The sequence below is a fragment of the Penicillium hordei genome (genome assembly GCF_028827395.1).
Source record: "Penicillium hordei strain IBT 12815 chromosome Unknown utg000004l_segment0_segment0, whole genome shotgun sequence".
Taxonomy (NCBI): Eukaryota; Fungi; Ascomycota; class Eurotiomycetes; order Eurotiales; family Aspergillaceae; genus Penicillium; species Penicillium hordei.
Window position 1 is genome coordinate 2,481,352 of NW_026623145.1, and position 22,750 is coordinate 2,504,101.

General features: G+C 48.0%; 9 protein-coding genes across 9 annotated transcripts; 1 reads left to right on the forward strand and 8 right to left on the reverse strand.

Annotated features, from left to right (window-relative positions):
• Window positions 1-20: 20 nt before the first annotated feature.
• N7537_008156 (uncharacterized protein) lies at window positions 21-435 on the reverse strand (the record flags this gene model as incomplete). Its single annotated transcript, XM_056899211.1, is given in 2 exon segments — window positions 21-321; window positions 332-435. The coding sequence occupies 2 exon segments, from the start codon at window positions 433-435 to the stop codon at window positions 21-23; spliced, it is 405 nt and encodes a 134-aa protein (XP_056751287.1).
• Window positions 436-2,400: 1,965 nt separating this feature from the next.
• Window positions 2,401-2,815, reverse strand: N7537_008157 (uncharacterized protein; the record flags this gene model as incomplete). The annotated part of the gene is made up of 2 exons (XM_056899212.1): window positions 2,401-2,450; window positions 2,551-2,815. 2 exons carry the CDS (start codon window positions 2,813-2,815, stop codon window positions 2,401-2,403), a joined length of 315 nt encoding a protein of 104 aa, XP_056751288.1.
• Window positions 2,816-4,440: 1,625 nt separating this feature from the next.
• N7537_008158 (uncharacterized protein) lies at window positions 4,441-5,535 on the reverse strand (the record flags this gene model as incomplete). The annotated part of the gene is made up of 2 exons (XM_056899213.1): window positions 4,441-5,118; window positions 5,173-5,535. 2 exons carry the CDS (start codon window positions 5,533-5,535, stop codon window positions 4,441-4,443), a joined length of 1,041 nt encoding a protein of 346 aa, XP_056751289.1.
• A 1,646-nt stretch (window positions 5,536-7,181) lies between these two features.
• On the reverse strand, window positions 7,182-8,119 carry N7537_008159 (Glycoside hydrolase superfamily; the record flags this gene model as incomplete). The annotated part of the gene is made up of 3 exons (XM_056899214.1): window positions 7,182-7,501; window positions 7,664-7,757; window positions 7,823-8,119. The coding sequence occupies 3 exons, from the start codon at window positions 8,117-8,119 to the stop codon at window positions 7,182-7,184; spliced, it is 711 nt and encodes a 236-aa protein (XP_056751290.1).
• Window positions 8,120-8,225: 106 nt separating this feature from the next.
• N7537_008160 (Glycoside hydrolase superfamily) lies at window positions 8,226-8,665 on the reverse strand (the record flags this gene model as incomplete). Its single annotated transcript, XM_056899215.1, has 2 exons — window positions 8,226-8,573; window positions 8,651-8,665. The coding sequence occupies 2 exons, from the start codon at window positions 8,663-8,665 to the stop codon at window positions 8,226-8,228; spliced, it is 363 nt and encodes a 120-aa protein (XP_056751291.1).
• Window positions 8,666-9,727: 1,062 nt separating this feature from the next.
• On the reverse strand, window positions 9,728-10,308 carry N7537_008161 (SRPBCC family protein; the record flags this gene model as incomplete). Its single annotated transcript, XM_056899216.1, has 2 exons — window positions 9,728-9,952; window positions 10,036-10,308. 2 exons carry the CDS (start codon window positions 10,306-10,308, stop codon window positions 9,728-9,730), a joined length of 498 nt encoding a protein of 165 aa, XP_056751292.1.
• A 3,148-nt stretch (window positions 10,309-13,456) lies between these two features.
• N7537_008162 (elymoclavine monooxygenase) lies at window positions 13,457-17,579 on the reverse strand (the record flags this gene model as incomplete). Its single annotated transcript, XM_056899217.1, has 10 exons — window positions 13,457-14,407; window positions 15,443-15,581; window positions 15,698-15,858; window positions 15,915-16,025; window positions 16,108-16,428; window positions 16,511-16,602; window positions 16,683-16,794; window positions 16,868-17,120; window positions 17,190-17,253; window positions 17,327-17,579. 10 exons carry the CDS (start codon window positions 17,577-17,579, stop codon window positions 13,457-13,459), a joined length of 2,457 nt encoding a protein of 818 aa, XP_056751293.1.
• An 875-nt stretch (window positions 17,580-18,454) lies between these two features.
• On the forward strand, window positions 18,455-20,631 carry N7537_008163 (flavin-containing monooxygenase; the record flags this gene model as incomplete). The annotated part of the gene is made up of 6 exons (XM_056899218.1): window positions 18,455-18,647; window positions 18,729-18,747; window positions 18,823-19,200; window positions 19,282-19,317; window positions 19,400-19,715; window positions 19,768-20,631. The coding sequence occupies 6 exons, from the start codon at window positions 18,455-18,457 to the stop codon at window positions 20,629-20,631; spliced, it is 1,806 nt and encodes a 601-aa protein (XP_056751294.1).
• Window positions 20,632-20,825: 194 nt separating this feature from the next.
• Window positions 20,826-22,685, reverse strand: N7537_008164 (amino acid adenylation; the record flags this gene model as incomplete). The annotated part of the gene is made up of 1 exon (XM_056899219.1): window positions 20,826-22,685. The coding sequence occupies one exon, from the start codon at window positions 22,683-22,685 to the stop codon at window positions 20,826-20,828; it is 1,860 nt and encodes a 619-aa protein (XP_056751295.1).
• Window positions 22,686-22,750: the final 65 nt, after the last annotated feature.

Genomic DNA, 22,750 nt, shown 5'->3' on the forward strand with positions numbered 1-22,750 from the left:
GCTTTTTCCCATTTATTTTATCAACCGGGAAGGGGGAGACAACATCGGATGGTGGAACTAGCAGTGGAGTCGTTGTCCATATCCTTTTGGGCACCGGCTTTTGTGGGACTTTCCTTGTGTCCGGCGGTACCCTTGATGAGAGCACCAACAACTGTTGCGTTCTTGGGTCCGGTAAGCTCGGAATCAGCAGGAACAAACAGATTCACACATAGATTAATGCCAGAATTCTTGTAGGCATGATACGGGTGAAGGGACTCAGACTTCACTATAGCCCAGGGAGAAAGTTTTCGATCGGTTATTAACGAACGGCCTGAAGGTCGGCTTGACATACGACAACTTGATCAAATTTGGGTTCCATCCTAGTGACGATCCTTCTGTAGGGGCTGCGTGCTCGGAGTAAATTGTCACGTAGGTTTGACTTTGCAGTACACGCATCTACCAAGATGTCAACGACGGGTAAGTTCACTACGCATAGCACGGATTTTCGTTCCAGAAAGCTGACTTTTCAATCTTAGATACTTAGTACAATGGGATGCCTCCGACTTTGAGCCGGGAATTGATACTGTGAGTATCATCCCACCTAACTCAGTGCAGGAAAAAAATAAATTATCAAGTTATAATCAAATAAGAGAGTTATAGTAATCCAAAAGGTAAATATAAGTAATAATATATAATTAAAGACAAAGAACTAAACTAAGTATATAAGGGAGTGTCCTTATATATCCTTCGTCTCCTACTCCCTACGTAACTCCCGTAGAGTTACCGCTAGAGTCACTATATACTCCTAGATATACTCCCGTAGGGTAGATCCTAGAGTTATAGTTACGTAGTCCGTAGTTCCTAAAGCGCTATTTATATAGTAGACTTTATCCGGTATAGATAATTATATCTATAGCGGGAAACCTCTAGCGGGTAGATCCGATTAAGGTAGGTTATACTCTTACTAAGTATGATCACGGTTTCTCTTTTCCTAATATCTAGGCACTCTAGAGTATAGGATATTATACGTGATCTGATTGACAGATCTACTAGTTAGCTCTCGGTAGCCTACCTGTGTGCCTGGTGGGTCACCATCGATTGGTGACGGGTAGGTCCATAACAACTAGCTACTAATTTTATTTTTATAATATAAAGTAGCTCTATCTAATCTTTAACAGTAGGAATACTCTACCTACTCCTTAAAGATAACTAAATAGATAACCCTTAATAAAAGTATTCATCGTACAAGGAAACCTTAGATAGGAATCGTTTCGATATTATATAAGCTTATTAAAGAAGTCTAATCTATAGCTACTTTAGATTAAACTACCTCGTCGATTATAAGGTGTTTAGTATTCTACTAGAGAGGTCTAGGCTTAAGCTATATAATAGGTTGTCTTACTCCTTTTTAGTCGATAGAAATAAACGCTACTATTATTACTTTTATTAGATATATACTTATCCTAGTTTCGCTTCCTATTCGAAGAGACTATTTGTATTATTAAGATAGAGTCCTTCGTTCCTCGCTCTTAGGAACGGTAGTTAGAGATAACGACCGACGGCTAGTCTAACACTAGAGCTGTATCTAACACTAGATAGAATCCTATAAATTCAATATGGATATGTCCTATATTGAAGGTATTCCTTAAGAATGTAGTCTTTAGCGGTATGTACTTGGAGACGGTTGAAAAAATATGTTTTGTTTTAAACGGTAGCTGGAATGCTCTTAGTTTTGCTTTCTCAAAGCCCGTACTTTACTCCAGTATACTTGGATCGCAGCAGGAATACTTCCCGGATATCGGTCTAAAAATAAGGTCGTCACCTCCGATCATGGTGGTTGCTCGTCTCTTCTTAACTCCTGCAAAAATCCAACCTCCTCTGAAGACCACCGCAAGCGCCTCCTGGGCTTTCGCTGGGCTTCATTGCGGCTGTCAGGAGATGGCGAGTGTCGTGGCAGCTTGGTCGACCGCCCGTCTCCATCCTCACAGGCTGTAGATATATTTCGCTTATTGCGTTTTCTGCGTCCCACCTGTCGCGAGCATTCATTCTATGACTACCGTCTAATAATCTTCAGCGAATCCGATTTATCCTTGAAGCCTCCCTCGAACGGTGCAGCCTCGGACACTGGCTGAGACACGAAGAATTCCCTGGCCATGTCGAATGCTTCAGGAGGGGTGGTCCAAAGGCTGGTCGTCGTGTTCTAATGGTGCACGGGTGGGCCAAAGGATCACGAGTGGAATATTATACCCTTCCGCATCTTCACGGCTTAGCGACTACGAAGGGGAGAAGATCCTTATATGAGATTCCCCAATCCGAGCTGGATCGCATGGGCTCTAAGCCCGAGGTGAAGGATTTCCAGATGGTGGCTTGTAAGTAATGGCTCTATATTAAAGTTCATGCTCTAACAACTGCAGGGTGATTCTAGACGCTAGACTCGGGAGCCTGCGAATCAACTTCCAGCCAGGCATGGCCTTCAAACTATTAGCCCATACAACACGTCAAACTAGAATGAACGACAACTCACCATTGCGCATCAGCCACCGATTAATAAGACGCCAGAAGGTTGTTTACCCCATAGGTGAGATGGTTCCATGATGACAAGACCGGAAAATTTGTCAGGATTTGCAGGGCAACGAAGAAGCAGACGCGTGCAGAACGAGTGAGCAACGGCAACGCCGGTCATCAAAAATTCATTGGAGACGTAGTCATGGACAGGAAGCAAATAACTGTGATAGAGGTCATGTATCACGGCTTTGGATGTTTCGGTTTCGGGGAGGAAAGAGACAATTAGCTGCGTGACTCGAACGTGCATTCCGTGTTCTTCTTCAGTTGCCATCTTGGCTGATGTCCTCTGTTCGTCCAAATTATGCTAAGATTGTTGTTTGTCAGTTTTCCAAGTCCGAGATGGAGTCCAGACGTAGAAACGACTCACGAACTAGGGCCAACAGTGACACGTGATGAATTGTGTACGGTTGAGTCAATGTCGCGTTGGCTCGAACTTACTAGGCTGGTGTTGAGAAGCAAAGAAAACACTGAAAGGAGAAGAGAGGATTGAGGGAGAACAAAAACGGATAGTGAAATAGTCGAAGAGGAAAGGTGGGAGGGTGATGGGTTGGAAGCAGCTGCGACAAACAAAACGCTAGACCGTGCCTCTCTCAAAGCAGAGACATTTAGAAGACCAAAAGAGATCAACACATACATTCCTTGCCAAACTGGGAAATAAATATAAAGTAGATAAACCATGTTCGTGACCTGGATCAGTTTGATACTCTACTGTGGGATTGACGCCGAAAATGACCGCTGTTGAGACTAGAAACGGCTGCCATTTCCATCCGTACCTTTGGACGTCCAGCCGCCCCTTGGCCGCCAACTGCCCTTTTAACACCACTATTTTGCACCCGCATAGCACTGTTAGCCATCCTCCGGTCCTGATGTTGACGCTCGACTTACACAGCTGTTCCCCTCATTTCCACTAGCGACCAAAACGACGCCAAAAATGGCTGCCCTTCAGCCAAATCTATGTCCCCTTTCTTTTCGCCCAGTCCAGTTAAGCGCCTATAATATGCAACTTCTTCTCCCTTCCGGTGTTTTTACACCTATTCTCGCGAATCCTCGTTGGTGAGATGCGAAGCATCGGACGGCTCGAGACAGGCCACGTTTAAAGAGAAGACTTACAAAGATCACCGAATAGGAGGCTACTACGGAGTAAGACTTAACCCAATTTAGGGAACGAAGACGCTGTGCTAATGAAATAACACCTCACTAGGTTTTGGATCCCTAAAGACGCCTCTGCAAAGCTCGCGTGTAGTATCTATAGAGTACTGTACCAGAGCTTGGAAATATCGCTATAGAAGAATATTTGATAAGGGAAGAGTTTCTTGGGATATCTACTGATTTGAGAGCACATGGGTTTCATGGAGAAAATCTCAAGCGCGGATCAATAACATAAACCTCATTTCATGACAAGAATTGTCTCGTGTAGGCCGTCATGAGAGATTGTAGTCAAGAGTTTGGGGGTCTCAAATCTCCACTACATAAATATATAAAGTTATAATCTGTCTGCTATTGTTCTTTAGCTATCTCTCTATAAGGGTTTGGCTTACAGTTAGAAAAATACTACAGTTTAGCTCTGCTGTCGATCGTCCCGCTAAGAGTGTTAAAAGCTTCTAGCTATTATTCCCTATTTTATTATAAATATTAACCTTTTTTTTGGAATTCGGGGTCGTGGCATGGAGCTTCTATTATGTTTAAATACAGCTCGAAAGTTTCACAGAGGATAAGGAAACCTACTTGCCGGGTTTATCCGGATAAAGGTAGGAAGTACAAAAAATGCTACACGGTTGAAATATTGATAACCAGGGGCATGGAAAGGAGATAAAAAGGCTGGATTCAGAGTGAGGATCATCGTTCTATCTTGTTTTCCATAGTTCACATGTCAAAAAAAAAAAAAAAAAAAAAATCTCAACTGATTTTCAGTCCAGCCTCAGACGATCCCACCGCATTCTTATTTTCCGCATTTTCCGCAAGCCCAGTACCGAGCCCCTTAACATTAACTATTTTCCCGGCTAAATCGACTTTCATACTTGTGACTTCCTTCCCTGCCCCTCCGTGGGATTGTAATTCTAGTACTTTGTCCACCACACTCGCACTCATGCCCCCGCTATCCGCCACAGCAAGATCTGGCTCCAATTGAACCACAGAAGTCCGCCAGACGTATTGCACCGAGCCTTTCCTCTCTGGTCGCCACATCTCCTTCCCCGGAGGACTCGTGAAAGCTACGATGAGCCTACTAAAGCTCTTTCCCTCGATCTTCAGATCCTCTCCCTGGATAAGTATCACGTGGAACCAGTCCTGCGCCGCTATGATCTTGTGTAGTTCCTCGACACTAAGCTCAGGCGTCGTGGCGAGATTGGCTACCAAAGTAGAGGCTTGCAGATCGAGCTGGAATATGGACTCAGTTTGATGAAAGCGGTAATTTGGCGGTTTTCCACTAAGGAAGTAGGCAACATTCAGGAAGGATAGAATGTTTGTAGTGCTAATTAAGAGAGTGGACTTACCCTCAGTACGAGGAGCTTGCGGTGCGGTGGGAAGTATAAATACGGTAGCCCAGAGCTGGAAGAAAGAGAAGATGAATGAAGGCTAACCAGAGATAAGTCAGTCTGTATTGATATAAAATACCCGAAATATACTTACACATTCCGAGCAATAGGCTCTAAACTGCTCCCATGTCACATAATCATCGCTACCCGGAAATTGATAAGCCAAAAAGGCAGATGCAAGTCCGGAAGCTCGTGATACTTCGTCCGGGTCGGCAATGAGACGAGAGAACATAATATCTCCGGAGCGTTGGTACAATTCGTGATAGGACAGCCCAGCTCTCCAGCGTCTATCTTCTGCACGTTGCAATAAGAAGAGCTGGATTAAAATCTGCAAATCGGCTTTGCTTACTGCAATAGATGACCCTCTGACTGTCGACCGCTTGCGGTCAGCAAGTAGAAGGCGACCTGCAGCGGCTTCAAACTCCCCATCGGCTACCATGGCTCGTCCAAAGTGCATATTCTCAGTTATATTGGGTCGCGTAAAAGCAATAGTATCTTTGATGTCGTGAAGCTGGAGCGATTCCTCCGGATCCTGAGACTGGGTCCCTGATTGCGGCCAAGGAGTGCTCAAGCTCCTGAAGACGATACGTGTGAGTCACGGCACCTTGTCTGTGTAGACCTCTTCTGTAATTCTGGGAAATGGCCGGCCATTTGAATAGGCTCCTAAAAGCTCATAACCGCGTGAGACAATGAATGCAAATGCTCTCCTGAACGCTTTGACATCGATTTCCGGTTCGTTTGACGGTGCCGAGAAAGGAAAGTAGGCCCCGATGGAGAAAATGCACCAGAGTAGTGGTACGCAAGTAGTCACCGTTGGGTTTTCAGGTAGCCTGGCGTTAATGTATCTAGCAAAGCTATCTCTGTTCCACACGCGTTTGCCGCTGGGATTGGTCGTTGCATAGTTTGAGAAGATCTTCTCGACATATTTGATACCATCCAGCAGTTAATAAAGTGCTTTATCCAGACGGGTTAGGCAAGAAGCAGAATTGATATCTTCGAGATATCGTCGCGTCGCTAGCTCAACGGATGCCTTGCTGTGGCCGAGCAGCAATATGAGAAGGCGGTAGCGCCAGGCCATTTTCTGCTGTTGAGACCTATTATCTTTGTTTATAGCGTCAGATACCGGGAATGTCTCAGACTGCATATTGTTTTCGTTGTCGATTTTGTTGATGGTGTTCAAAAGCACTTCAGGATCACTGGCCCGTGTCAGGAAGAGGTTCGGTAGTCGTATCACGTGAATTTCATTCAACTTATGATATCCTGTGTGAAAGAATACAGCCATTTTTTCACTATACCATACAAAAACCAAAGTTCCTGTTTAAGGCCTAGGGGTGGGGGTGTTGGGGCGGGGGGACATATCCCAGTTCGACATATCCCTTTAACGGTTAGTGGACAAACTTGTCCACTTTTAGAGTAGTTGCCTTACGCATAAAGTGCAGGGAGATGAACACGAAAAGAAAGCAACTCGTGATCCAAAGGTAAACAGTTACTTCAAAACGTGTATATCATGTATAAATCTACTATGACAGATACTCCAAATGCTGTACCGGACTCTGCTGATCTTGGGGCTTTCAGGCCCAATTTTCCGCCCATTCGTGAAGTGGGCGAAATCTTCAATCCTAGACATTGACATCTCCCATGGGCTAGTACAAATTTAGTCTCTTAGTTCGCCTATGGGAGTTCCGTGGGACTCCCGTCAGTCCCGCCTAGTCTGCGCTGAATAGACTACGACATTGCCTCTCCATAGGTACCTAGAAGGTACCTATCGCCCGTCCACGGTAGGCGGTAGGCAATTTAGATTTTCGATGGCCTATCTATAATACCTATGGTCTATAGATATACCTATCACGGGTATACTTACTCCGATCTATCGATATTAAAATATAAACTTACTAGATACCTTGAAAAATATATGTTGTATTTAACAAATACGTTATTTCATCCAACACAGCTTACGGCCTAATATACTATATACTTCAAAGCAAACTAACAGTGGTATAGCATGCCCGAAGTTCGATTTCGACTTTATATACAGTATTCCAGAAGCAGTAGATTCTTGCCAGCCCTCCATCGCCTCATCAACGGGCAACAACATCCTCTTATCTACGCGGCCTCATCCGCGTATGTCTTCTTGACAAAAGTAAAGCAATTATTCTTAACCATAATGTATTTCCCCATATTCGCGAGGACCGTCTCTGACTGTGCTATAATATCGCTGTTGCTCAGGCCCGGTTTGATACGACCGAGATACTTGTAGTGCGGGAATGCATCTTCGAGGTCGGTCACCCAAGTGAGTGCCCCGGCGTGATCACCAAGGCTGCATGCGCCTGTCGGGTTCCGGTCTGGGTGTGTGTCGAAGAGCAAATCGTATTCTCCGGCAATGTACTCGCGCTTCCACGTGCGCTCGACGTGTACGACCTCTCCTGGAAAGGGGCGCATGTTAGTCTTTATTTGGAGAAGGTTCGGAAACGTTAAGTGATGATGAAATCCTGTAAGTAGGTGTTTTGTAACAAACCGCGCCCTCCCATGGCCAGTGCCGATGCGTTCTCCATACAGAATGTTCAGAGAAACAAGATTAGACTTACCGCATTTATTTGTTACTTCGTCATCATTGTAGCCAATTACGAAATAGCCCGCAATGTAAATGGCATGAGGAACTGAGAAGAAACTGGGCCGCACCTAGATAGATTGTGTTAGCCTTTTCTATGCGAGTATTACATGGGATTATCGAGTTAGGGACCTACGCTTAGTTGCATGGCGTGTCCCTCCCCGTTCCTGCTCACTGTCCACTCCTTGCTAGATATCTTGCTGGCTTTAATCAGGATCTTGAACGGAGTGGTGTCAGTGTTATAAATGTTCTCCGTCGGTATGGGCTTAGGTGCAGCCCGGATTTTGCTACCTCGTTTTGCTTTGGGTTTGCACGTAGGCTCGCTCTTGTCGCCTGAGTACTTGATTAGTATTCGCTTTCTCATCTGAACAGCTGGGAAAAATACCTGTCTTCGCTGGTGGATGATTTGAAGCGCTAGGTCTGCCGGGAACATTTGTTGGTTTTCCAGTGGGCTCATTCAATCTACCGGCTCATCTCAATCAGCGACTCTACCAAGACAGAGGTAACCTGGGATAATCATCTAAATGGTTATTCATCACTCACGACACTGTGTGCTTTTTCCCAAACACTTTGAACTCAGCAGAACCCTCCTTGACGCAACCTTGTATGATCGCTGGTGTTGCGGCAATTTCAACGAGATCAGCAATCTTACCAAAAATTGGGATAAGGTCATCAACAGCTTCCAAAGGCGCCAACAGAGCAGGAACAGAAACGCGACAGAAAGCTTTGGCTGCGATATCAAGCGCAGCCTGCTGAGCGGCAGCCTCCGCAGCGGCTTTTGCAGCATCTTCGAGGTCATGTTTCAGCGAACTAGTAGTGGGCTTGAAGTTCGCGCAGCAAAAACTCTGGGCGCCTCCGTGACGGTTTTTTTCGCCCTTTTTGGTATGCTGGTTGGTGTTAGTTGTGAGCTCTGTTCTCTCCAGAAGCACACTCACTGGTGCAGCTTAGACCTGCTCCTCTGTACCCGCGCCAAGTGCATGTCCCCACCTGCGTTTTGTCGTCACAAATTATGCGATGTAGTATGTCGTGTCTTCCAGGGAAAAGGCTTAGAACATAATTTCTATACACTTTAAAATTAGCGTTACAGATGATGTCTACCCGTCAAACTTCCCTTACCTTAACCTGTTCCCGTGGCCAACGACTTCAGCTCACCACTGTGCAGTTTGGCAAGCAAAGTTGAAGCCAAGCATGTCGTCTAGGTAGCGCTTAGCTCATGATTTGCTGAGATCTCCTATAGGTCAAAATATTTGGTATGCATTAGTACGAAATGGCTGCCATAGCTCAGATGTCCCAATGTGACTCGAAAGGGTTGCAAAAAGTGGGCTTTAAGATCAGTGAGAGGATTCTTAGAGTTCTTCTGTCATTTGGTGTTCGTTCTTCTCCAGGCGAAGTTCGTCTTGCGGCTTTAGGATTGTTTTTTGTGACACGGCTACTTCACAGCTAAGTGCGGTTCAAGGCTTTTTGTAAGCGTAATCCTAGTACTTCATTAGCCACAGAAGAAGGGGGTCTTTCGAGGTGCTCATACCACATCAGACCGCGGTTCTGCTCTTTTTCGTTTTATTGATGTACCATCGATTGATCCAGCGGACACTCTCCGTCGTGCCACTAGTCGCCATACCAAGGGGGAGACTCGGGAGCCCCCGTGGGTCCGCCACTCCACTCGGCATACAATCACAACTAATTTATCGCCACCAACGTTCTTTTCAAGGTGTACCCAATGGCCGGTGTGCCCGTACAGTCGTTCTCCGTCTCAGTTTTTTTAACATTGTACCTCGACTTCGCTGACAAAGAGTAATATGCAATTTGATGTGTGTCTTTTACTGATGTAAGATATTCTCGGGTGAATACCCGGAAATCTGCACGCAGATCCCCATTTCTGACATCATGCGCTGTGAGCCTTATATCTATTGTCGTATTTACTATTAACTAGTTAACTAGAAGACAAGAATATCGCCTTTTTTCAGGTTGACGTTGATGACAGATTTTTTCCAGCCCTTTTTATTCTTTTACCTGCTTATGGTTCATTCCTCCATCCCAAAATTCACAGTTTATCCCCTTCCGCCATTTTTCTCAACGCCCTGATTGTCCCTTGAACCGAGGATATCGCAATCTTCTTATGGTCATCCTCCGCCTTTTTTGCCTCGCTAGTCCCAGGCTCAATATCCGGCAGCTTCCATTCATAGGTAAACGTGAGATATAGAGCCTGGTCAGGTCCTTCGGATAGGATGTTCTGAATTATCGACCCGCCAGGTAGCGTGAAGTAAGTCTACTCGCTGGTTAGACCATTCGATGATAGATTTGAAGTTTTCAGGACGGTCTGGGCCGTTCTAAATGTCCTGGCTCTCTTACCTTAACCGGCTCATGCAACCTGCATTCCTCCCTGGTCCATTGTCCAGCCATAGGAGATTCGTGGAGATCGGCCGCAACATGTGCTTCCCTCACGATGTAGGTACCATTATCCCGTTCCTCGATGACTCGGGAGTCGTCGAAAGAGGGGATGAAGTCTTGAGGGCATCGGGCCTTCGATTTCAGGCCGTTCCAGACCTGTTCCCGGGTCAAGGTTGGGATGGAAGAATCAGAGCTGTTGACTAGCTCGGTATAGGCGATGTTGAGAGTAAGCATTATTGGTGGTTTGGGATGTTGGAGAACGGTTAAATGCGTGAAAATGTACTTGGGAATAAAATAAGGAAAAGTAGCAGACATGGATGTTCTGGCTTTATAAGGACCCGTCTAGCGGAAAAGGCGGAATGTCGAGGAAAGAGAACGATGGATGTGAAGCTCTCGGTCTCCGACCAAGGCCGAATACCGAACGACAATGGAACAGCACCCAATTGTCATTTATGTTTTCCATTAATTTTGAAAAATAATAAGGGGTTGAATTTGCGTTTCATTGACGAAATTCACCATACGCGACATCAGTAAGGTTGAACGGCATACCGTATGCGCCGCAAATTCCAAAGAGCGTGCAATCTCGATCAATGTTTTCGTCTAGTTGCCTCTTCAGCGAATGCACAAAACCCTCCGCATTTATAGATAGTATGCATTAGATCGTCACGGCCTTGGCGATACAGCTTCACATTTGGGCAGCACTCATCTAAGATATAACCATTCTACACCAACCAGAACCACCACAATGTCAGTTGGACAAAAGGCAAGAGAAGGTGCGATTTGTTTAGGCATATGTGAGAGATGTATGCAAAATGAGACCGGGGGGTACGGATTGTCTATTTCTATTATGCTACGTTAACCATGAAATCCCTGCCGGATCATTTTGACGCCATTAGAACCGAAAAATGTATGCTTCAAGCGAAGTTTTTTCATCATGCACAGGCTCCCTATTGAGGAGACTGTGTCGTGTTGAAGTATGCCATGTTACAGATCCGAAAGAATTAGCATAGATATCACGGCCTGAGCAGGGTGAAATTTTCTATCTGCACTTGCCTGTCATTGAAAAGGACTAACATAGTATGTAGGCAGAGTTCGACGAGAGAATGATGCCAGAAGCTTGCAGTGCCAAGAGCCATTTTTTTACAATTCCTTACTTTTTCCTTACTTTTTGTCGCTTCTGTGATCTTTTCCTCCCTTACCCTTACTTGAATGCAGTATCTATAGCCTTTACTGGGGCTCGTCTATGAGAATATTGGATAATGTTACATTTTGCTTGCTTCCCGTAGCATGGTAGCTCCCTCTCTGCTTTCATGAGAAAAGAAAGAAAGAGAACCTTAGTATTTATATCATGCATTCCGATGTGTCTGTTTCTCCTCAATTCTGATAAATAGGTCCATGTGTATGCCACTAAAAGTTTTACCTTAGAAAGTTGCAGAAGCCTATGTTGTCCGCCACTGGCTTTCAATTTAATCTACCCGTCATCTTGACGATTGCTCTCAACGGGTGATAGATCAGGGTAATGACTAGCTGACGGTCCGTTCCTTTTTTGGAGGCGGCAATTTAAATTCTAGGCTTTTTGGTCTATGAAACTATGATATTCCTGGAATTGCCCCCACTGTAAATACGAGGACTCAGCAGATTATCTTTTATATTCCACATCAACCTCTAATCCCGAGGTCCTCTACCAGATCCAACATCCTTGAGTGAAACGATATTTGGAGATGAGCTATTACATATGGGGGGACAAAACCGATGAAGAGATTGAACTAGAGAGATCTGGAGATATATGTCTTCTTCAAAGATACCGACTCGCTACCTTCGCCAACGAAGAAACCCCAAGACAATACCCTACCGATCTAATGGGATTATTGCAGACAGAGATTGCACTTCGGGAGAATGCTCAACGCGAGATAGCCTTGAAAGAAAATATAGAGGAACTTGCCAAGGAAGGAATCAACGTGGCTGTTGTTCAAGACTTAAAGGAGGAATTATTGACACTTTCGAAGGAATATTGGACCTTGGAACGATGTTGGTGGAATATTAGGTCTTCATTTGAGGACGGCCCGCTGACCAGAGGTATTGATTACTGGCGTTCACAGCCAAAATGGTACATGCATCAAGTGCTTTGGGAAGATTGCGTTGGGAGAGGAGGCTGTTGTGGCAGAGACTGTGGATGCTGTTCTAATCGCCAGTCAGAACGGAAATTTGCAGAGGGTCATTGCACCGTGGAGTGTGCTTGCTGCGAGAATGCCCGGGGGTTTGCACTCGACCTCGAGCAAAAATTCCAAATACAGGATTCGTTCAGCCTTGATTGCCACGGTGCACGTGCATGGTATTGCCATCGAATAAGAACCGCTGCTCTGCTGGGGTTGATGGCCGGTAGTTACGAAAACCCTTTGGATCTCATCGTTGACCCGCCGCCAAGATATATACCTCCCTCTGAAGAAGCAGAGGGAGCAACTAGAGGAGCCATCTGCGGGGATCTTCCTACTGACGTTGACGTTGCGTAAGAGTAAGAGCCGGTCAACTGTTTTAGAAAGTCATATTTGCTGCTGTTCTGTTCCCAGTTTTGTGTCGCTATTATCACTTGTTAGCTTACGGTCTATATATATAGTGAGGCTAAGAAACAATGGAGAAAGATGGAGAGAGTGGAACTAGAAGGTTGAAGAGATATATAACACCTGTCATCATTACTATACCTAGCTAGCTTTGCCTATAGTGGAAAGTACAGCCACCCAATCCGATTTGACACCTCCTCCGCTGCCGTAGGTGTCTTCCACATAGTTCTCCAAGGCCATACGAACCTTATCTAAGTTTGTGTCCCGTTGTTCATCGGTGCGTAGGATGCTCACCTAGGGTGGGATTACTACCACTATCATCGCAACTTTTCCCACCCAGGCTAATAAGGTTTCATCGCTGCTTGAAGGGGAAAATCATATCGAATGAATGATTGAGTAGATGTATGGCTCAAGTACGTCTGAGCGGGCCTGTTTTTCATACCCTATGGTTATTCTAATAAATGCCGGCGATTGGCCTTGAGGCACAAAATTCTCCTTTTTTAGCACTATTAATACTCATAGAAGGGCACGATCGTCTATAAAATGGAGCAATTATGCATCCATTGAATATATTACGTACTGAAAATATGTTTTCCTATGTAGATCCTTTCGATCAGTCAAATCCATGGAACGCGTGGGTGATCATTATACCTGCCCGTATGTGGCAATAGCCTGCAATGGGTCATTGGATGAAAGAATCTACCTGAAGACTTCGGCTGCTTATATGAAAATAACCATGGAAAAATGATGATATATTGTTGTCCCTTTACATTACACTGATGCTGTGATAAGTGAGAAATCTGAATAAATACGAAGCCGAGTTTTCAAAACACCACCACCGTGTCCAACCAGCGCAGGACTCCTCGCAGGCCATCAAAAGCCGGTGTATCTAGAGAGGGCTCTTTGGATTGCTCGATGTCAACATTGCCAACCATTGCGTCGAACCCGTGGGGCGCGTCGTCGGGGAACTCGGTGTGAACGGCCACGCCGAGTTGGCGCAGGGTCTCTGTCGCGGACTGGCTGACAGCGAACGGCACGGCCGCATCATTCCGGCCATGAAGCACGGCCGTTCTCGGGAGGCCTGCCACACGCCCAAGCGCGATGGCAAACAGCTCTCGAGCCTTCTCTGGCACGAGATCCACCATTACACTTTTCGCGTTACTGCCGCTGCCGTCGCCACCGCTGCTGTTCTTGTCGTTATAATTGCCGCGGATCTTGCTGCCGAGACCCGGGATCCCGGCCATGTAGTCCGGCAACCGTGCCATGCAATGCAGGGCAGCGATCAAGCCCATGCGTACGTCCGCGCTCGGGTTCTGGGGGATCGGGTACCCGGAGAGCGCCTGAGAGGGTTTGCCATCTGTTGCTGCTTTGCGCTGGCCCTCTTCCCACTCGTCGAAGAAGGGCTGGCTGTCGATAGGTGACATCCCGAAGAAGTTGCCCACAGGCTGGTTGTATCGCTCGTGGAGCGGATCCAAAATCCCGTAGAGGAAAAGCAAGGCGTCGGGCTTGTGACTCGGGGCTGCCAGAGAGGCACTTGTCAGAGCGAGGTATGCCCCGGCGCTGGACCCGGCGGAGATCACGGGTCCGATGGAGATGTTCAGTGCGGACGCTAGGGACTGTCGGATCCACAGGTATGCATCCAAGGCATCGGCCACGGCTTCGTGCGCTGTCACTTCGGGCAGAAGGCGATAGTCAGGTGTGACGAAAATCCACCCCCGAGCTGCGCAGCCGTTGAGCAGCCAGTACGGGAGAAAGGACTGTCTGTCTCCGACAACCTAAAGAAAGCCTTGGGGTCAGGAAGTGGCTCGGAATTTTCAAAAAAGGAAAAGGAAAAGATTCGTACAAAAAAGCCCCCGTGAAAGTGGATCAGTACGGCTGGGACTGTGCTCTGTTCTCGGGGGGTAGATTATATCAAGATTGAGAGTGAGCGGGCCGATACTCTTGTATGGAAGAGTTTTTAATTCGTATCCACTCGGTATATCAGGAGGTGTCATAGTAAATATAACGCAATAATTCCTAGCCACAAAGTCCAGATGGATCAAAGAAGAACTGAAACGGTGCAAGAAGAATGCGAAGCAAGAGTATAAGACCAGGGTTGAAGAGGGAGGGACGAATTGAAAGAATACGAGAATAATAAGATACTGCGAGCAAGAGAGCCTTTTATGTCAAGGCTTTCTGAAGGATTCTGTACGCGGACTCATTTTTGCCTGCTCTTGGGGCCCGCAATATATCATCATGCAGCTATGACCTGTCAAGTGAGTGATGACAGCTGTGCCCATGCATGTGTGAGGGGTAATAAACAAGCTGTATTAGTACCACTCTGATGCTAGAATCGCTCTAGGTCGAACTTGGAGGGGTGATTATACGTTCAGCAGTCGGGGTTTACCTGCCGCATCCCCCCACACTGACGACTTATGCAGCCATGGCTAGATGTTGAGGGGTGACAGGATCTTGAACTCCAACCACACTTCGGATGGCAAGAAAATTATTGTTTCTGAATACAAGTGCATGGTGGGAACGCTACTTTTAGTTAGACCCCATTACTTTCGTACGATCCACCCATTCGGAGATCGGCAGTTTGGCATTCCACCATAGCATGTACTTGTAACTTATTCTACGCACATGAAATGCTGCATGGTTGACCTATGATGCTAGCGAGTAACGACAAGACATAGACCACCCCATGGAGGAACAGTTCAAGATCTCTATCCCACAACACCCATAATCTAAAATGTCAGTATGGTCAGTCTTCCTCATATATACTTCTCAGCACGAAGGGAGATGGATTACGACCACCGATCCCTTGTCACCCTGATCATGACGTCTTTTGTATTGTGTGCAACAAAGCGATCGACCCATTTCAAATCCGTATCGGTCGTATCGGACAAAGCAAACTCAAAGTGGGAGAATAGATACGCAAGACAAGCATGGAGCTCCAGGTAGGCAATACTGGCAAAATATCGTCAATAAAAGCTTTTCTGAATGCAATGCATTTCGCAATCCCTCCTTGCCAAGGGGGAGAAAGCACTGGAATTTCCATTTCTCTCGAGAAGGGGAGTACGCACTTTACCCCAATGCATTGACGAGGACCCCTGCTAAAGGCAACGTTCCACTTTCTTGTGGCTGCTGCGTCTTCTCCTAGCCATCTCTCCGGGAGAAACGCCTGGGGATCACGGAAGATGTGTTCATTCTGCTGAATGCTCAACAGACTAACAGATACGGTGGTCTAATATTGCTTTCTATTAGTACGGAGTGCAAACATTTTTTACCTGGCCGACTTACACCAGGCGGAAGAAAGATCGTGCCACATTTTGTCCCCGGCTCGGGGACAAGACGTGGTAGGCATCCTGGCACGGGGCTCGATAGCCGGAGTGCCTCCTTCACGACAGCACCCTGCGAGAAAAAGCAATTGTCAGTACATGGAGGGATTACACATCCTGGAAAAAGGTGTTCTTTTTCACGCCTATCAGCGTACCAAGTAGGGAAGGGTGGCAATTTTGTTGTGATCAAAGTGGTCACGGATAAATGGAGCCGCCTCATCAAGCTCGGCCTGCAGCTTAGACAGTGCCTCCGGTGAAGTCAAAAGGTAGTGCACTGCACAGGTGGTAGAATATGCCGTGGTATCACTGCCGCCGGCGATAAAGTTGAAAATGTCTTTCAAGGGATGTAAGACGGCCCGGACTTTCTTCTTGTCCGCTGGGTCAATCTGCGCGTAGCGCTTCATGTGAGAGTCCCGCTGAGGTTGATCCCCTTGCTTAGCCAACCGGACATCGTTGGCCGCCCATTCTTCACAGTACTGCAGTGGTGTCAGTTGCCGACAAGAAGGGGTGATAATACAGCGCACTTGATTTGGCCTGGCATGTGTATAGTAGACCTACCTTGGTGAATGTTTCAAACGCCGACCCAAAAGCCCTGTAGCTAGAGCCGGGAACTAGGCCCAGTAGACTAGCCGCGGCCGGATAAGTGAGAACTAGGTGTTGTTAGACCAAATGAATGTCACATACATGCTTCTGGGTCATGAGCTTTGAGAAGCTGGAGTGAAAGCCTTACTCAACCAGGTTTTGTTCATAACCGTATCTAATGCCACCAAAAATGGATGGTATGTCTCACAGTCGAACAGATTAACATCTTGGGAGAAGAGTATCCGAAGAACTATATCGGCCTAAAGTAATCGAAAAACTGCTTTAGAGATCCTCAAATCAGAGACAATCAGCGGGGCCAACAGGGATACTGACACTTAAGGTGCGAAAGACCTGCAGAATATTCACGGGCTCATCCATGCTTAGATGTCGTCGAAGTCGAGCTGCAATTTCCTGCAACTCATTGAGAACACTAGGCGCCAGCTCATCTGCCGACCTGGCCGAGTATAACGGGGCTATATGGCTTCGGTAGGTGCGGTAGTCCTGAGGATCAACCATACTGTCCAGCCCGCCGAAGTGTTGGTAAAATGAAGGATCTTTCGCATATTTGGACCCGACGCAGAAGACCCTAGTTTAGCCTTATGAGCACCTCCGACAGTTTTGAGAGATTGACTTTGGGAGAAGTGGCGAGACATACTCTTCAAAAAACTCCGGATCGTTGAGATGGACATGGTTCGGTCCAATGCGTATAATAGGTGAGTCTACCACGCGCTTCTTAGCTTAGGTTCTCATTTGACATACTGAACTTGTTTGAATGGGCTAGAAGTCTCTTACTGTACTTGGCGTGGAGCTCCTGGAATCGTTTGGAGTAGCCATCTCCCCGGATAAAATTGAAGTAGAATGCATAGAGATCTGTCAATGCGGCAAGACGGGGCCCTGGTATCCTTGCCAATGAATGAAAACAAAGACGGCGCAGCACTATGATACTGAGGCCGAAAACCAAAATATGAAAAGCAACGACGAGAAGCTTCTCACTCAAAGTATCTTGAACCCAGGAATAGACCAGCCGGGTTTTGTGAAGCCCCATGGGCGTCAATTGAAACATCCTCACGCTTGAAATGCCGTGGAATTTTTGAATACTTGCAACAATATGGTGCGAGGGAAAATGTGCGGCACGCAGATTTTATGACGAAAGGGGAAGAGAAGACAGTCACACAATATTGCAGCCCAAGCACAACAAATTTATGGAGCGTGACAAATACTAACAAGCAAAATTATGAGTGATCCACTTGATATACTTGTGGGGGGGTACAGCAGGATGGCATTGCAATCAGGCCGTCAGACAGCCATTGTCTGGAAGCAAGATTCCTGCCGCTACAAAGAAACCAGACTCAACGTCCTAAGATAGCTCAATTACCACCGGCCGAAAGTTGGATCATTGCAGTTGCTTGAGTGTAGCGTAATGACAGGTATTTTAGTCCGCATGCATTAGCATCCAGCCATTCGATATTGGCCGTGAATGCATGGAGAGGACTGGAACATCCGCATGAAGTTCGGACGACAGCGTGGTTTTGGACCGTAATTGATGAATACACTTCACAATTATCCCTAGTCGTTTCATTCCCGGTTTTTAATTTGTACTTTTACCAAGCTGCAGTCGGAATCCCTGTTGCCAACATCATGCAGCCAAACTGCATGCGAATCTCGTGCATCTCTTAGCGTAAGTGTTTGTGTATTTACCGTTAGTGGTAAAAAAATGCATTACAATACCATGACGCTGTTCATACACAGCAAGAAATAGATCTATGTAAAGCGCACCTGGTGGTAACACTTAATTAGAGGTTACCTAGAACACCATCTGAAACCTGCCTCAAGTCAAAAAGACAACTATTTACACCGTCCGCATTGGAACAGCTCCTAGAACACGCTCTATCATCATCCACACCAGACCTTGTCGTTGAAATGACGGTCTCCAAGCGCCAGAATCGGCCCATCCACGCCAACCGACTGCTGCGAGTAGTTTGCATCGGGGCCGGTGTCTCCGGTCTGTATCTAGCGTATCGACTGAAGAAGAGTTTCACTGATTTCAAGCTACAAATCTACGAGAAAAACGCCGATGTGGGCGGGACGTGGTTCGAGAACCGATATCCAGGATGTGAGAAAAGATCCCCAGTTTCTCATCTGAGTTCGAGAAAATCAAATTTTACTCACATAACTTCTCTCCCAACTCATTCAGGTGCTTGTGACATCCCTGCGTGAGCTTTTCCTGTCCTTGCCCCCCTTCGGGGCCAGAACTCACATCAGCCCTAAAGCTAATTAGGATCTTCAAGTCACAATTATACCTACACGTTCGAGCCCAACGCCGCCTTTTCGGCTAACTATGCCACCGCGGGCGAGATTGCGGGGTACTTCTCTGGCTTCGCGGACAAGTATGGCCTGCGCGAGTATATCATGTGCCAACACGAGGTGGTGCACGCGCACTGGGATGAAGGAAGAGCGGAGTGGAGCGTTCAAGTCCGTCGCGGGGCGGATGGAAAAGTCCTGGAGCAACAGTGTGATTTTCTGATTAACGCGGCCGGAATATTGAACTCGTGGAAATATCCGGAGATTCCGGGGATGGAATCCTTTAAGGGGACTCTAGTACACACAGCCAATTGGGACGAGATGTTGGACATGGCGGGGAAAAAGGTCGGACTTATTGGGAACGGGTATGTGAGCTTGCTTGCTGAGGGCCATCTCGCGCGAGAGACTTCTACGCTATTCGAGCCCTAATTCCGTGTTCCGTTTAGGTCATCTGGAGTGCAGATCCTTCCAGAGTTACAAAGGTGAAGTGGAGCCCCAGGATGCGTTCCTTCGGTTTTGTTGATAACATTTGGCATGCTAAATTCTTTTTTTGTTTGCTACTAGAACCGCCCAGCACGTCACGGCTTTCATTCGGAGCCCAACGTGGATTAGCCCGGCCCGGGGGATGGAATATCATCAATACACGGAGGAGGAGAAGAAGAACTTCCGCGAAAGCCCCGATGAGCTCCTGGCGGTACGCAAGGAGACCGAAGGGTTCATGACCTCAGCAGCGCTTTTTTCCGTGTTTATCCGCGGTTCCAAGGTCCAGGAAGTGCTCGCACAAGATATGAAGGCCCAGATGCTAGCGAAGCTGGCCAGCAACTATGTTCTTGCTGAGTCTATCATCCCCGACTTCCCCCTCGGATGTCGTCGCCCTACGGTGAGCGATCGAGACCCTGATATACTTTGACTCAAGTTTTTCGGATAACAAGAGGGAAAATACGGAAGCTAATTTACAAGGGGAAAAAAAGCCTGGAATTGACTACCTCGAAAGTTTCAGCCAACCAAACGTCACAGCACACACAGGCACCATCAAAGAAGTGACTTCGTGGGGATGCGTGGCTGACGATGGGAGCGAGCATGCCCTCGACGTGCTCGTCTGCGCCACGGGCTTCGATACCTCCTTCCGGCCGCGCTTTCCGCTCGTCGGGCGGAATGCGATCGATCTTGCCACTCAGTGGGCGGAGGAGCCCCGAAACTATCTCTCGCTGGCGGTGCACAATTTCCCCAACTATTTCATGTTCCTCGGCCCTAACTGCCCCATAGGCAGTGGACCCATCATCGTCGGCATCGAGGCCGCCGGGGACTACATGGCTCGCTTTATGAACCGGTGGCAGAAGGAGGGGATCCGCTGCTTTGATCCAAAGGTGGCCGCAGTCGATGATTTCATGGAACAGAAGGACCTCTTCATGGACACCACTGTCTGGCGGAGTGGCAGCGGCAGCGACAGCGACGGTAATGGCAAAGGCAGTGGGAGTTGTCGATCGTGGTGGAGGAACTACCGCACGGGCAAGGTTACTGCGTTGTGGCCCGGGAGCACCGTGCATTACCTGGAGGCACTGGCAACCCCGCGGTATGAAGACTTCGAGGTTGAATATACTAGTTCGAACCGCTTTGCCTACCTGGGAAATGGGTTCGCTCAGCGCCAGCTGGCCGCGTCAGCAGATCCAACCTGGTATCTGCGTACTACGGATGAAGGGAGCCTTCTACCGGATCCGATGTCCACGGAGAACGTGAAGGATCTGCGAGATCTACTAGCAGAAGGGTTCGCTTGGACTCCAACCCGAGGTCAATAGTGCGCAGGTTCCAACCCGTAGAATGCAAAGCTTGGAACCAAAGCCAAATCGAAAAGAAATGAAACGTGTAGTCATAATCTTCGAGGCTAAGATAAATGTGAAATTGACTGCTCGTGCTCTGCGTTCAAGAATCTGGCTTCTACTACTATCCTTCATAAACTTGTTCACAGATCAAAGAACTTTATGCTCCGTGACTACGCTGTTTTGGCCGAGCTCCACACCTGACCGGTTCGACGAAATGCCCCCTCACTCGACGGACGTGCCTTTTCATCCGATGCGCCCAGGAAGTCGAGCTTGACCAAGAACTCGACATTCTTCCTGATCGCCGCCTTGACGTGTGGCTTGTGATGGTCGAGACGTAGACTAGAGAAGTCCGCGCCACCAAAATGACCGTCGACCTCCTCGAAAATCTCTTTCACGGGCCAAAGAGGATGGTTGCGGCCCCGAATATCGATAGCTTGCGTCACGCGCGACACCCATAAATCATGTGGCACAGCAATAAGCCGCTGTTCACCACCTAGAGCGTCATTGACGGTGTCCCAATATTCAGACACCGTAACACCATCCGTAATATAAGTGATCGGCCGGTCAGAAGCTTCCAACGCAAGCGCCTTCCGGACGATGGTTTCTGCGACTTGGCAAGAGGATGTAATCCATAGACCCGTGTTAAGATCCTCGGCACTGTATGATCCTACCCCCACTGCGGCCGCAGTGATGCGCCAGAGGTAATCATCGATGTTGGGGACACCGTCTTGGGGGGTGCCGATGATGAGCCCGGGCTTAACGATGGACAGTTGCCCCGAGTACGGGTGGTGTGCGGCAAAGTGTCGGACCACCATCTCCGCCACGAATTTGCTCTGACTGTAACCACTGCCGCTGCTCACCACCTGGTCTGCCAGGGAGGCGTCCGTCTCTTCTAGGTCCCAAGAGTGGCCGCCAGAAACATAGACCAAGCGCGGACGGGCAGGCGAGGCGAGAGCTGCACGGATCAAATCGACCGTTGAATCGACATTGACGGCCCGGAGGAGGCCGTAGCCTGCATTCCAGTTGACCGCCGCCCCTGCGTGAATGATGGCATCGACCACACAAGAACCCGCCCCAGCCGAGCCCTGGACCGAGGGGCCTCCGCTGATACATGCCCAGTGTTGATCACTCAACCCTAAGCGTGGCTGAGAGAGATCACCAGCCCATACCTCAACCTTATGGCCATGTCGCTCCTCGCTCCACCAATTCGCGCGTCGTGCAGCGTTCTTGCAGCGGGTTGACGCCTCCTGGGCTGTCTTGGCCCGTACATGGACAATGACCTGGCGAACATCGGGGGTCTCACAGAGTTGGTGGAGAATTTCGGTGCCTAAGAGGCTAGTACACCCGGTCAAAAAGACCACTTGATCGCGTGGTTGGGGGGAAGGTACTCGGGGGGCAGGTAGTTGGCGATTCACAGTCCGAACCAGCCGCGCAACTTCACCCGTCAGGTCGATAGACCTCGGCTCCGTCCCGGCGGGCTTATCGTGTGTAACGAGAGCTGCAAGTGACCGCACGGTGGCTGTACCGTCCAGCATCTTCCGTACAGGGATATTCACGGCATACGTCTGTCGGAGGAATCCGACCAGGCTGGTCACTTGGATGGAATCGAGGCCAGCGGCTGCAATGGCGAAGTCCCGTCCTTCTAGTACTGGAGAAACGTCCCGATCGCGTTCCATCAAGGCAGCGATCCTGCAGCTGATTGCGATCGCAACAGTCTCATCGGGGCCGAGCATTGGCTCGACATCCCTGATCTCGCTCTCCGTCTCACTCCCCCAACGCGGTAGAACTTCGGAAGGAGGTTGGGTAAGCCAAGACTCGACCCGTTTCCGGTCCAGTTTTGCTGCCAAGGACGTTGGAAGGCGTTCCACGGCAATATAGCGGTCTGGTATCATGTAGCTAGGGAGAAACTCCTCGATCTTTCTGGTGATGGCTGCAGTATCCATGCCAAGTAACGAAAGCTGATGCATAGGGACTGGAGCCAAGACTTTACCGCCGGATGTTTCTCCTTGGGGTGATAACAGCTGCAACATTGCGACTAGCCGATGAGCAAATGGTCCAGAGTTGGGGAACACCACGATCACCGCCGAAGCAAGGC